Below are 15,249 nucleotides of genomic sequence, written 5' to 3' on the forward strand. Positions count from 1 at the left end.
ACACAGGAAACGTTACACTATTGCAACCCTCCACCTGAACAAGCATTTATCCTCCTACCTCCCTGCACACCTAACCAAGCGGATATCGGCCCTCATCCCCGCCCCCCTCTATATAACACATAGGCATTAAAACTACCACTACCATCCATCATCATCTCAACGAACACTACCACTACCATCATCATCATCTCACCTATCACCATTACTATCATCATCTCAACTATCCTCACCATCATCATCTACCATCATCACCTTCATTACCACCACCACCACCAACAACAACAACACTACCATCATAAACGCTATCGTCATGTCAACTACCACTACCACCATCATCGTTGCAACCCTCCATCTGATCAAGCACATACCCCCCACCTCCCTACACACATATCCAAATTCATAATGACCTTCCCCTCTCCCCACTCTGTATAATACTGACAATAAAACTTAAAAACTTCAGTAGTTTATCCATGCTAAACATAACCTGGTCCCTTCAGATTCCTTGCACAGAGCGCAGTGAAATATATATACGGTATATCTTTTTTTTTTAATTAAAAAAAAAAAAAAACTAAACACACAGCATTCCACTAATCAATTGGCACCAGTTCACTGAGACACATAACTATGTGAAAATTATATAACTATTTTTAATACTTTGAGTATTGCTCCGGAAACTGTATCTCAACGACCTTTTACTTTTTCATTATTAAAAAGAAAAGCTACTTAAGACAGCATTCTCCCTATCAAAAGGTACCAATTCACTATAAAACGCAACTATGCGAAATTTCATGACTACAGTTAATGCTTTGAGATTTGCTCCGCAAACGAAATCAGATTCCTTGCGCATGGCGCACTGAAATCAGAGAAAAATAATTTTTACATTTTCAAAAAAAAAAAAAAAAAAAAAATACAGCATTCTACCTTTCCAAAGGCACCAGTTCGCTATAAGACACATTACTGAAAATTTTATGACCGCAGTTTACACTATGGCCGGCCGATGATGATATTTACGTCATCGAAGTAAAATATTCACCAAAAATCCAATTATTGTTCGATATTCATGGGATCAGGTTTAAAATGCGCGCCAGTGTCTTTTCATTCTTCCTGTGCTCTACAAACATCATTGGGTTGTACGTATAGATGTATTTACTGCATACAGATTCTTTTTTTTCTAATTCATGCATGTACAGTATATATATTTACTTGCTGTATGTACTGTGTTAGTAATAGTGAGTTCGTGTTCCGTTCATTCTTGAATGCATATGCTACCGTAGGCCAAGCTCGTATGAACAATCAGACTAAAATGAATGGAGCAGCACGCAAAATATCATCAGAAAAAAAATAAATATTTACGAGTCGGGGAGCCGATGGAACGCGCCTGGCCTTCACCACGGTGTTAGTAATAAGTGATGATGGTTGTTTGCTTCTTATTTTATACATATTTTATTGTAGAACGAATATCTGCGAACAAAGAGAGACTAAAATGAATAAGATAGCACAACATATAACATCGAAAATAATTAACAATTACACAAACTGCCTATTTTTTTTTTCCACGTAGTTTTAACGGTAACAGTGATGTTGGTTGTTTGCTCATTATTTTATAAATATGCTATTGTAAAACAAACACTTGCGAACAAAGATACTAAAGTGAATAAAATGACAAAAAAAAAGTAGGAAAAAAAAGTATAATTACGTAAACTGACTGCGTTTCTTCACGTCGTTTATACGGTTAGTAATAATGATGTTGGTTGTTTGCTAATCATTTTATATATGTGCTATTGTAAACCAATCACTTGCGAACAAAGGGAGACTAAAATGAACAAAACAGAACAAAAAATAACGTTGAAAATAAGAGTATAAACATTTATGCAAACTGCCTACGTTTTTCACATTGTACAGTCGTCAGCATAAATTCGTTGCAAGTCTACTCGTGTGATGTGAGTCCTTTTGTCTGGCAACAGATTAAGGGGACTAATTACCACATAGACTTTTATACACATTAAAGACGTGTTTTTAAGAAGTGGTACCAGAGCCTACCAAGAGTACAATATTCTGTATACTGTATCTAATTAGTATAAAAAAAGTGCAAGAGTTGGCAGAAGAATGTTGTGGAACAACGTATGAGCGTAATAGTCTGGTATTCCTCATTATAACCGAGTCTAAGCTCCCTTCCCATCTCTCCCCCTTACTCCTGAGTTCCCCCATCCCTCTCTCTCCCTCCTACCCCCCACCCACGTTCATGCCCCTCAGGGGCGCACCCCTTAGCTCTCTGGGTCCTTTAAAAATTTATATATATTCATTTCGATAACAACAAACCATGAAAAATTGTCAAGTACAAACAAAGAGTAACACATGAGCCAGCAGCTCTCTGACTCTAAACCTGCATATGACCTCCCAGTAATTATCGGATTACCTGACCTCACCTCACTACGGCCTCCCCCCCCCCCTTAGAATATTCCTGGGTGCGCCCCTGATGCCCCTCCACTTTCTCTTTTCCTCACCCTCTCTATCTTCATTCATTTACCCACGGCACTAACCCGACTGGTGCATCGCACTTCTCTCGGCTGTTTACTAAACCCAGCCCTTTCTGTTCTTAATTACTCGCAGTACTTTAATAAAACTAACTATATCCAAGGCTAATTATCAATATTCCTTCCAGTTCGAGTCCCATTCTCACCCTGTCAGTCTCCTTCCCACTCCTTATATTCCAGTTGTCATTCTTTTCTCCACCCCTTGTCACCACCTACGACCGCAAGATACAGAAACGTTTGAGGTCTCGTTCTTGTGATGTATTCCTTAGTTTTATTTTTTTGTTTTTTGTTTTGTTTTGTTTTTGAGTGAGCCTGACAGTTGGTGGCAATTATTTCAGTATAAGAAATTAAACAAACATTTGTGCCCATTCCCCCTATCTCTCGCCCTCTCTCTTCCCTAGGAAGATGTTCCAATTCTCCTCAATTTGTTCACCGATTCATGAAGCAAGATCAGAACCAATAATGTTTCGAACTGCTGCATCATGTTTGGAGTAGAGAGTGGGAGAAAAAGACTGTTTCATGGCAAGAAACTCTCGAATGTTGAGCAGCGAAATGATTACGGGAGTAGACATGAAAAAGGGAAGAGTACGGTTCATGACGTAGATTAGCGCCGTGGATAATATAAGGTAGACAGGGCGGGGAGACAGGGGAGTGGAAATGAAGGAAAGCAGGGGGAGGGAGGAAGAAGGGGAGGTTGGAGAGGGACATCGGAAGGGGTACGGGGGAGAGAGCGGAAGTTTCATCATTCCACAACATTCTTCTGTCGTCTTTTGCACATTTTTTTTTTGCTAATCAGATAAAGAATATTGCATTCTGGGAGATTTATAGTACTAATTTTTACAAACACGTCTTTAAAGCATAAAAAAGCCTATGTGACAACTGGTTCCATACACTGGTGCCAGACAAAACATCACACGAGCAGTCTTGCAGCGAATTTGTGCTGACGACTGTACTTTGTTATAGTAGTGGTAATACTGATATTCCATTAAATCCTTTATGAGTATATCTTTATGGAAAATTCAATTGCAATCTGACACGAAAACGAATAATGTAGCACGAAAAATAAGGTAGGAAATAAGAAAAGAATATGAACATTTGCGAGTAACTACTCGCTCCCTAGCAACCCCCGGCCAACCTTGGGGTGTAGCGAGGCGTGCATGCGGGGCCGGCCAAAGTGTTAATACTTTCCGAGTTTTGCTCCGGAAACAAAATCTCTATTTCTCTTTACTTTTTCATTAGTAAAAAAAAAAAAAAAACTAAACAACACTTCTACCTATCAACAGGCACCAGTTCACCATGACACGTAACTACAGTATGTGAATTTTCATGACTAGTTAATGCTTTCCGAGATTTGCTCTGGAAACAAATCTCTACACGCCCAGCCAGGCAGTCTACCCTACTCTACGGACGGACAACAGTGATAATACCCTCCTTTGACTACCAATAGTATTCGATTTCTCATCCTTCTTCATTTGTATCAGTGCCGCTTCCAATAATAGTCAATTTCTCTTCCCTCGACCTCACCTACAGTGGTGTCTAAACCAATCAAATTTGCCTATTCAGGCGACCTAGGCCTGCCGGTTCTCTGCCTACCTCATTAAGGGGCTTAAAACCGAGCGGGCGACCTCGCTCGCCCTTCTCTCCACTCGGACACTCGCAGCCCACCTCTCGCCGAGGCAACACCTCCACCGCTGTTCCCGGCGGGACCAGCTCTCCACAGCAGCCGTACCAGCCGAGGGTCGGGCCTGTCCCTCCATCTGAGGGAGTGCCCTGGTCGGTCCACCAGGAGGTCGAGGCTCCTCCGCCCTTGTCTACCCGGCTGACGACCCTCCATCCGCCACCACCAGGACCGGGGTTGTGCCCTCGTGACGACCGGGACCGGGACCGGGCCTCCCCTCCATGCTTCCATCTGCTGCTGCTGGAGAACTGGACGAGTTTCCATCGCCCTTTCCACCAGGGGCTGGAGGCTGAGGGCAGCGTCGGGGCGGTTTTACATCCAGCACTTGTCGGCGCCCCCTCCATCGGCGCCAGGCAGTCCACCGTGCTTTCGCCATCCCGCACTGCCCTCCTCGACCATCGCGTGCCTGCCATAACCACCGCGCCTTCACCTCACCTTGTTCGCCACCTCGTCAGCCTTCGTGCCGGCCCAGCTATGTTGTCATGGGAGAGCTATCATCTGCTACTTCCCTGACGGGCTCTTTGTTTGCCCGTGCCCCACCAAGTGTGGGGCAAATATCCACACACACACACAAACACACACACACACACACACACACACACACACACACACACACACACACACACACTCCACTCGGAACTTCACCTGGCTACTACCTGCCTTGCTCTCTGCCTCTCCTGGTAAAATCTGGCCAAGTGGTACAACTTTACATATATGATACACATAAACACAACAGCCCGGCACTCCTGCTTCTCATTAAATTCATTACTCATTCTTAATCTGTAACTATTCCTTCATGTAATTGATCTACACATGCTGTAACGTAATGGCCTTGTACTATTTTGAAATCATGCAATAACTCTGTACTGTTCCAAGTCAATAATCACTGCCCTGTCTATTTCTTCCCAACACACTGGCGTTTATTTATCCTAACCATTTGCCTTGGTGTAGCCCCTAGTAAAATATATGTATCTCCATAACCAAAAACAACACAGTGGTAACCCCAAGCTTAACACCACCACAACCGTATACATCATGAGCGGCTGGATCTAGTAGGGCTGAGACACTACAATTATCCCTGTTCACATTAAAATTAGCCCTGAGAGAGAGAGAGAGAGAGAGAGAGCCTCACTGTGCAAAATTAATTATTTAGCCTATATGTTGGAGAGCTGCTCTTACCTCCATACAGAAGACCCATAAAGATGACTACAGCCCAGGTCAGTTTCATGGTGGTCATCCTGAAACATTCAAGTCCCTGGGTGTGATTCGCTGCCAAGACAGTAAAAATATTTAGTACATACTAAGGCTAAGCCTACAAGAAAAAAAATACACAATGCAATAACTAAACTGCAATACAACAGCTGCTTTATTTTGCGAGAGGGTGTCTTGTTCACTAGTTGTCTGAAAAGCAACATTGTACTCTTGATAACATGTCTTACAATAAAGATAAAACAGTCTGAAGCATAGCTGTTCCTGTTCCACATAAGCATCAAACTCGAAATATAAAACTAAGATAGGGCAGTGTTGTGCAATTTCCAGGCATGTGTGGTGGCAATTTGCAGATTACACAATTAACTGTTGCAAGCAACAATACCCATGGTGAGTTTATGATTAATGTATTTTTAATTGATTATGAGCCCATGTACTGACTTTGTACCTGTACTGTACTGTACTGGGTTAACTATCAATAAGCCAAGTTGTATCAGAACAGAATGGCCCAAGCAGTTCTTGTATGGCCTAGTTATAATAAATTAATCAAGCATTCCATTTAGGCAAACTATTTCAGGTCCATATTCAGAATCATCATACCCATTCCAGGCCAATTAGGTTCAATTTGGCCTTATACGCTACAGTGATTGTGATTGTTCCTTTAGTTATTTTAGTTAATTTCAGCCATATTTAGACCCAGTATGGGCAATTTTGTCAACTACTGCATGTCTGGTCAGGGCAGATGTGGTCGGTCAAGGTCATTTCAGGGACACTCGGGTTCAATTACCACCAGTCACGGCTCTGCATATACATTCAAGCCTGCATGGGGGCAGCTGCTCCCTACGTCATTTTTTACTTGCCGGAGATTACGAGCGCTACCGGTTTACTCTCTACTCATCACAGACACGAACTGAACACGTGAATCTGTCCGCTGCAACTACTGCAAAGAATGGATCCAAACCACAGCACTAAACATACAAATATCAGACAACCACAGAACATCGGTATGTCAAGAGGCGCAACACGTCCAGTCACTACTGTCACAAACACAATTCTCCTTATCATCCTCAACAACCCCCATTCTCATACAACCATCGCCAACGCAACTCAGCCCTTGTGCACAAACGCTTCACATACCGGTAGAACACAGAACCACACAACGCATATCAACTTGCAGCATAAACAGATTACAAGAAGTGGTGTCATGCCACAGCAAACCCGTCCCGGGCAGTCATTTTAGTACTGACGTACAAACACAACAGGATATCTAGTTAAACATGTCACATATCAAATTGGAGTAAATTGGGTGAAAATTGACGATTTTATGCCTATCTGAAGTTTTAGGCCTGACCCACCTGACACTGACCCCTCTACAGCTAACTGGGAGGTGACCCCCCTGATGTAATGAGGCATGTTATAGGATGCAGATTTGAAAGATGCACCTTATAGTTTTGGTTTCATGTCGATATGACGAATTTGAAAGGAGTTATGGCCAAAAAATTTTTGCCCGTCCCTTTTTTTTTTTTTTGTGGGGGGGGGCCTACAGCCTGGGCCTTGGCCAATTTGGCAAAAATTTTAATCAGGTGATCATATGGTCATAGCTCATCATCCTTGTAATTTTAGTCAAAATCTCACCAATAGTTTTCGCGCAAAATTGTTAACAGACAGACAGACACAGAGTGAAAACAATACTCTACCCAGCGCTCCCCCCCCCCCCCGGGGTGGGGACGGGTAACTAGATGCAGACTGCGTCCAAACCAAAATACCACAAACTGAAGAACTTTACAAACAACATACATACTATACTCCTACAAAGAACAAAGCTCACATGCACACACAGAACTCCACTTGTTTGAAAGTATTTGCACATCTGCACGGACAGAAATGATGGCCATGGTGGAGGTCTCATCACTTATATTCACACATCCATCCCTTACATACAACACAATCACTTCTCCTGAATGACATTACAGAAACATTGTGTCGAATATGATCACACACAAGAAATTAAGTTTTTTAAACGTTCACATTCCCCTAGCCTCTTCTAATGCCATATCAATGTAATACAATTCTCAACTCCCCGAACACAGATACCTAACTATAATTGCTGGGGACTAACACTATAAACACTGCCTTGTACGAATAGTCAAAACAACCGTCAAGGTCTCTACACTGCATCAAACTTCGACGATATGCACAATCTCAATGGCACCTCAATACATCTACATCCCAAACCAAGCACACTTCTGCCGTTCCTCCCCTTAAACCACTTTCTCTCTGTCCATAGTCTCATTCATCACTGCCTGGTGGACAGAACCTAGATTCCTTTCAGATCACCACCATATCACCGCCACCACGGGAATTTACTCCAAACCAGACCGCTCAAACATCACTTACACAAACTACAAGAAAGAAAAGTAGACAAGTTACTGAGTAAACAGACCAACACTTCACACTCAACACACCTGTCACCAACACTGACAAGTACATAATGAAATTTATCATACTTTATGCATACTTAATGCACACAAACAACGTTTCACAAGGCGACTTACTATACCCAGACTTTACACCAGGGACTGCTTGCCTCATAAAACCATATACATTCAAACAGCTCCCCTTTCGCACACACCATAAGACGTCATCATAAGGCTCTAGCAATTAAATAATGAAATTGACAAAAGTAGCGCAGAAACTAAACTGGAAAGCTTCTGTAGCAACACAGAGCCACTTCACAAATCAATCTCGGCTCTACAAAACGTATGAATCACAAACAAGCACCTCAAAGACACAAACCAACATTGCCTCCAACATCCAATAAAGAATAAGCAGACATACTCACTATTACAGCTCAAACAATTGTTACCTTACACCAATATGCACGGAGTCTGAAAACAATATTCTCTGCACAGGCAGTCCTTTCCTCCTGACAACGCAGCCCTCTTCACACCAGGGCAGACACGTCACACTATTAGGAAAACAGATCCTACAAAGACAGGGCTGCATGACATTAGCAACTTTCCTGAAATCTTTAGATCATATGGCGTCCAGACCCTCACAAACATCAGCAACTACTCATACACATTGTATCATTCCCAACATTGGAAACTTTGAACGGTCACTATTCCCAAGCCAACTATAAGGACCTAATGCCTACCCCTCCTGTACGCATAACATTATTTAGCATGCAATCCACGAAATTTTGATGCCAAACTCTCTGAAAAGTCACACGTTCCCTTGTTTCCTCACACCAGTGCTTTAGAACTCTACTCTTCCAAATACCTTACTACTCAACCTCATCTGGTGACCGCAACCCGTGAGACTCTCATAATGAACACTTCTTACAAAAAAAGATATTAGCAAAACCCTGATATGCCATCCCCGATGCAAACTAACCACTGAAATCTACAAAACATTGTGAACAGCATCAGATGCTGGTTTTTCAACCACTTTTCTGGCAGATAAGCACCCTGCACTCAAGCGCAATTGATCACAAACACGACAGTTCCCTAGGAGTTTCCACAGGGCTCCATTTTTTCACCCAAACTTTATGCATTTGATAATCCCACACCATCTGACCCCAAACAATGTCTCCCATACAGATGGCATTACCGTACTATAACCACACACATCACATCGCAGACACAGCCTGTAATAACCGAAATGAAACTTGAGAAATTAATCACAGTCCTGGCCGAGATTCGATACCGGGCCCTCGCGCTTGATACGCGCGCACGTTACCACTGAGCTGAAGATAGGATCCCTGCTTTGCCTTTTAAGCAACGCGGGCCTTTATACACCCCATTACATCACTCTTTTCTCCCCCTGGTGATTAATTTGGTCAGTTTCGAACACACGTGTTAGCGTAGCACACTGGAGGCCACCACTCGGGAAGCCTGCAAACCACACACAGATAGCTCATCCCCGGGATGTGGATTAGGACTCTGCCAGCTAACCGACAACTCGTCATTGCCCTCTGAGCCTCGCCTCACATCCCACACCGCTGCCAACCAATGTAATAACCGACTTGAAACTTAACAAATTAATCACACTGTCCTGACCGAGATTCGGTCTCAGGCCCTTGCGCTTGATACGCGCGCACGTTACCACTGAGCCAAAGAGAGGATCCTCGCTTTGCCTCTAAGCAATGCAGGCTTTTATACACCCCATTACAAGCCTAAATGCTGCAACAGGATTACCTCAACACACTTCGGGCATGGGTCGAGGACACCAGGCTGATGATCTCTCCTGCTAAATCCAACCCACACTTTCCAGTAGCAATCATGAGCGCAGTTACATGTCTAACATCACACTTCGGAATGTACACCCACTAAAATGATAATCAGCACCCCTTGCTTCGATACCCTTCGCAACTATCACTGGCACAGAAGCCGTGAGTACGTTGTAAGGGTTGGTACACCTGATCTTCCCTCCCTCAATCTCTCCTACCCTCCCTCCCCTTCTCTCTCTCTCTCTCTCTCTCTCTCTCTCTCTCTCTCTCTCTCTCTCAAGATAATGTAACTCTCGTAGCTCCAGATACAGTGTAACTCGTAGCTTCATGTCGTTCACGACCAAAGCTGGGAATAGCGCCGCTACTATTTTAATGGCGATGGTGGTAACGCCATTACGTTTTTTAGCCAGTAGCGCCGCTACTTTTTGGCCGTACTTAAGCGTACCGCGCTCCTCGCTTCTTTATTCAATGATAATGACACCATGATTTCTTTCGGTGTTTAAAATTAAGTGAAAATACTCATCAAGCTCAACAGAGTTCAAATGAAGTGACTATTTCTCGGCAGTCCCCCTACTGGATCATTAAATACTGATTGTGATAGCTTTCCATCAAAGAACTTTAAATCAGTGTTCATTGCACTTAACACTGCAATTCCCTCTATTGTTGCTGTAGAGAGAGTCTTTTCTGTAGGAAAATATATACTGCGACCGAAACGAGGTAGCATATCTGATTCAAATTTTGAAAAGATTGCTTTCAAGATAAATAAGGATGTTAGATGTACGCAATGCTAAAACACACACACACACACACACACACACACACACACACACACACACACACACACCTCTAACTATCCCCGTCTCTAACTCCCGCTCTCTCCCTCACTCTCTTTCAGACATTCTTACTCACTACGTTATTATTTCGTAACAGTATGTTACTTTCAGTTTAAAGTTATGGTAAAAAAACAATGCTATTGTATAAAAGAAAGCCCCAGTTCATTTTTACTTTCGTTTTCCTACATATCTTAAATAGGTATCATTGAAAATATATCTATATAATATGTATCAGTGGTAGGTCACACGTTTTTGCCTTTTATTTACGTATGTTACTTTCAGTAGGTATATAGGTAATGTAAAAGAACATTTGTTACATTATACTGTAAATAGCTTTTTCCTGTACCTTCGGCTCTAAGCTTCATTAAAGTGACACCGACATGTATGTGATTTTTTTTTTTTTTTTTTTCAATACAAGTATATACTGACATTACTGGTACACAACATAACCACTCAGATTGAATAATATTATCAAAATAGTACACAGTGTATTGCTGTATCACAGATTTTTGTACCTTTTTCTTATCCAAAGTAGCGGGAGCGGGAGCGCCGATACATTTTGTATCAAGTAGCGAAACAAATAAAGCCACTACTTTATGAAGCTAGTAACGGGAATGGGAGCGCCGCTACTTTTTATTAGTAGCGTTCCCAGCATTGTAATCACAACGAATACTCCATAGCAATGGACAGTGTTCAAAGGAAGGTCTCAAAACAGAAAAGCATTATCCACTACATACAGTAATATAGAAATCAACGTGCTATTTGTCTGCTTGGCACCTATCGTAGCTTAGATTACCGCCTTAGGATTTTCTTACACGTTATGATACAATGACAACCGCCATTAACATTTTAAGAATGGGTTGACAGCAAAATTGAGGAGAGGATTAGACAGGCTTGGCGAGCTGTTGGAATGTTGAAATCTGTTTGGAATAATAATATGCTTTCGGTGCATACCAAAGTAATCCATAGTTAGATCAGTTTTAATTTATGGGCATGAGTCATGGTACAGCACAACTGCAACAGATCAGAAAGTATTAGGATTTGAAAATAAAATGCTGAGAAAGATTCTTGGGGTAAAGAGGAGAGACGGAGTTACAAATGAAAGGGTAAGGGATATTACGAGAGTGGAACCAGTTGATGAATATGTGAGACTGTCTCGCTGGAAATGGCTGGGGCATATAGAAAAGAAGGCAGTTTAATACAGGATGTGCCAGAGTTGACTGCTAGAGGAAGAAGAGGAAGAGGTAGGCCGAGGGAAACCTGGTTGAGGACAATGAAAGAGAAGCAGGAGAGGAGTGTTGGTGGGACCTGAAGGAGATGGCAATTGACAAATATTGGTGGTGAGAGTTCATCGAGGTCCTATGCATCCCGTGGGGTGCCACAGGAAATGATGATTGATGGCAAACTTCATAGGCCTAAGTATCCAGTATATACAACCTCACATGAGCAAAACAAATAAAGTATATACAGTATGCTACAGTATTAACTACATCAATGACACGTGAATGCAGTAGTGCATGGATTATGGAACAATGGTATATCACCAGTCTGACGAAGATAACATCGTGAAGGGGTTGATCGGTAGGTATATTAGTTTACTTTAGGATAGGCTTTTACCTCAGACCATTCTCGATTTGCATATACAGTAATGTGAAGAATGTGATGCCTACGTAACTGCTTCGGTTTGAACAATCTGAGCATCGAATTGGGCAGTGCTCATAATCAAAGTGGCTTCAGGTTCTTTTATTCATAAGAGTTCTTAGATAGCAATTAATTCTGCACATTACACATCAACATCCGCGTTTACAATTTTTATGGAAACTATGTTGATACTCAAACTCTAAATAACGTACATGGTAGTGATAAATTAATAAACAAAAATTGCTTAGTAGGTGGTGCTACGAAGCCTCTGATGCCACTATGAATACGGGACCCAAAGCTCAGCGGACCAGGGATACCAACCTGGCACGTTTTCACAGTTCATTTTCAGATCTCTCGTCTGGTGTGTCACATTTTATCATGCTAAGTGAATGCTGATAATCTTTTTAACGGGTGTACAGTCTGGGACTCTTACGACGAGTACAGTATATGTGGCAACATGATCGAGGTGTGATACATGTGGCATACATGTTTGCTTATATTGGAAATTCAAGAACGGGTATGAAACAATCTTAGGACTAGTGGCCAGACGTGGCTGCCACGGTGTATAATGCTGTTATCCGCAAATCAGACACAACCTTTATTATTGTAAACGTTAGGTGATCAACAGAAATCTAAAATAGCAATAGTATGCATTATTTGCAATAATGAATATTACTGAATTACACTGGACTAAGAAGGAAACTATCTATTGTCAATACAATTATGACTTGGCACCCCCGAGTTCGTAGCCCAGAGGTGAGGTGCACACGGTAGCCAGGGATCACCAGAAATGTACGAAGCAGTAGGATACCATTAGGTACAAATTACAATAATTGGTCAAGGTAAGATCTTATCTATTTCAGTAACTCGTATTTACATGAACTGTCTTGTAAATCACCAGCGAAAGATATTCATAGCTCAGTAATCCCCCGAAGCAAGGGTGAAGTTTCAGTTCGGAATCATTTACCATTTATATGTGACAAGCGGCATGAAGTGAATGAAGATTTATTGCATTCTGAAGTGAAAGGTAGAAAATAATCTGAACATGCAGGATTAGGATGCATAATTATCACAGCCATACTTGTGAACCAACTTTTTACTGAAGACCTAACAAATCGAAATAGTCCTACCTAAGATTCAAATAAGTCAAGAGAACACAATAGTTCGAAGTGGTTACTCGACAACAGACCATATTCAAGGTATCAATCACGTGATCGAGGAACTTCAAATATTATATGAAACCACTGTGAATGCCACTTATTTTTGGTGACAAATAATTTGATTCAGTTGAATCAGCTGCAGTAATTAGAGCACTTCAAGGACAAGGGGGAGAAGAAACTGATGTTAAAGTACTAGAGTACTTACAGAGACAGCACGGTCATCATAAAACTGCATACGGACAGTCGAAAATACCAATAAAGAATGATGTTAGAAAAGGAGAATTTCACCCAAGCTATTCACTGCATGCCTAGAGGACGTTTTCAGAAATGTTCACTGGGATGACAAAGGAATTAACAAACGGAGAGCGACTGAACAATCTTAGATTTGCAGACGACATAGTCCTCTTCAGTGACTAGGGGTAGGAATTACAAGAAATGATAGGTGACCTGAACAGGGAGAATCAGAAAGCAGATTTGAAAATTAATATGATGACAAGATTATGTTTAAAAGACGAGTTTGTACCCGTCCAGCAAAAATAGATGAACTAGAATGCGTTGGGGACAGTTCAGGCAGACCCAGTCCACGACAGTGAAATCAAAGAAGGGGAATGAAATGGAATGGGGGCTTTAGGCAAAGTAAGCAACTACATGAAGGATAAACAGTCAGTGCGTCCTTGTTCTATTTTATGTTTCAGAAACATGGAACCTAACAAAAGCTTTGGAACGTAAAATTAGGAATGCTCAAAAAAGAATGGAAAGGATAATGTTGGGGATCACATGGAGGGATAAAGAGAACTTTATGGATAAAAACAGATGAAAGCAGGTGATATATCACAATAAAAAGGCATAGATGGACGTGGGTGGGTCACGTCCTTCACAGAACATAACAGATGGATAACCAGGGTAACTGAGTGGCAGCCGTGAGAAGATAGATAGAAGAAATATGGGATTCGTAGATTCGCAAGGATTGATTGGAACAGGCTAACAGCCATCCAGTCAGAGTGGCAAAAGTAGGGAGAGGCCTTTGACGTGGCTGCTGTTGAACTACCTTGGTCAAAAAAAAAAAAAAAAAAAAAAAAAAAAAAAAAAAAATATTAATCTTCAATAATCCTAACCTAAGCCACTTTTTTCTGCATTCTAAGTTAACTCAAGTTCTAATCATGTGGTGCAGTTTATATATATATATAAAAGGCACTGAAATCGTTGAATTACATGCATAAAACATAACACTAACTGACAGGGTAAACTCCTTCCAGAAATTTGTATTGACAACATTTTATAAAATTAGTTTAAAAAAAAAAAAACTTGGCTTTGGATAACACTACTCTGTGTAATACAAAACTTAACTACATTCGCTACACACTGGTGGTATTTGTCATTATTATTGTATAATAACTCGAAAAACAGACTTCTGCTGACATCATCATCATAACAATATGTTGTCCTATAATTCAAAATCCAGACAAATATCGAGTATCCAGTCAATGCAAAGCTTTGTAACTCATTATCAACCGACACTCATTATCAACGGACACTCATTATCAACGGACACTCATTATCAACGGACACTCATTATCAACGGACACTCATTATCAACGGACACTCATTATCAACCGACACTCATTATCAACGGACACTCATTATCAACGGACACTCATTATCAAAAGATACTCATTATCAACGGACACTTGAACCGGATGAAGAGCTTGAGAGCCTCTTGTCATTTTGTTGCTGGGTGAGATGCTGGGTCCTAACCCACTGTTGATGCTAGCACCGTGCTTTAGGGGATACCACCATCGTAGAGAATGATGAGGAAAGACACACACACACACACACACACACACACACACACACACACACACACACACAAAGCGGGACTTTGAAAAATGAAGGTGACAGTAGATCAGAGATGCGGAGAGGGAGGCAAGAAAGAAGGGCGAAGAGAAACACGAGGTTGAATATG

General features: G+C 41.6%; 1 protein-coding gene across 2 annotated transcripts in view; it reads right to left on the reverse strand.

The window, feature by feature from the left end:
• The window catches only part of LOC145408228 (uncharacterized), a 33,857-nt gene that overhangs the window by 5,454 nt on the left and 13,154 nt on the right, over positions 1-15,249 (reverse strand). Inside the window, exons 1-2 of one of the 2 annotated variants that reach the window (XM_080278985.1) lie at positions 9,108-9,121; positions 5,392-5,450 (exon numbers count right to left, since the gene is read on the reverse strand). In XM_080278985.1, coding sequence (XP_080135111.1) covers positions 5,392-5,449 — 58 coding nt within the window. In that variant the 5' untranslated portion in view covers position 5,450; positions 9,108-9,121. Of the gene's footprint in view, positions 1-5,391; positions 5,451-9,107; positions 9,122-15,249 lie in introns of those variants that run through there. The other variant, XM_080278984.1, reaches the window with a different exon arrangement.

This window comes from Coenobita brevimanus, chromosome 76 (assembly GCF_032717465.1).
Source record: "Coenobita brevimanus isolate Jiangsu-jjx chromosome 76, ASM3271746v2, whole genome shotgun sequence".
NCBI lineage: Eukaryota > Metazoa > Arthropoda > Malacostraca > Decapoda > Coenobitidae > Coenobita > Coenobita brevimanus.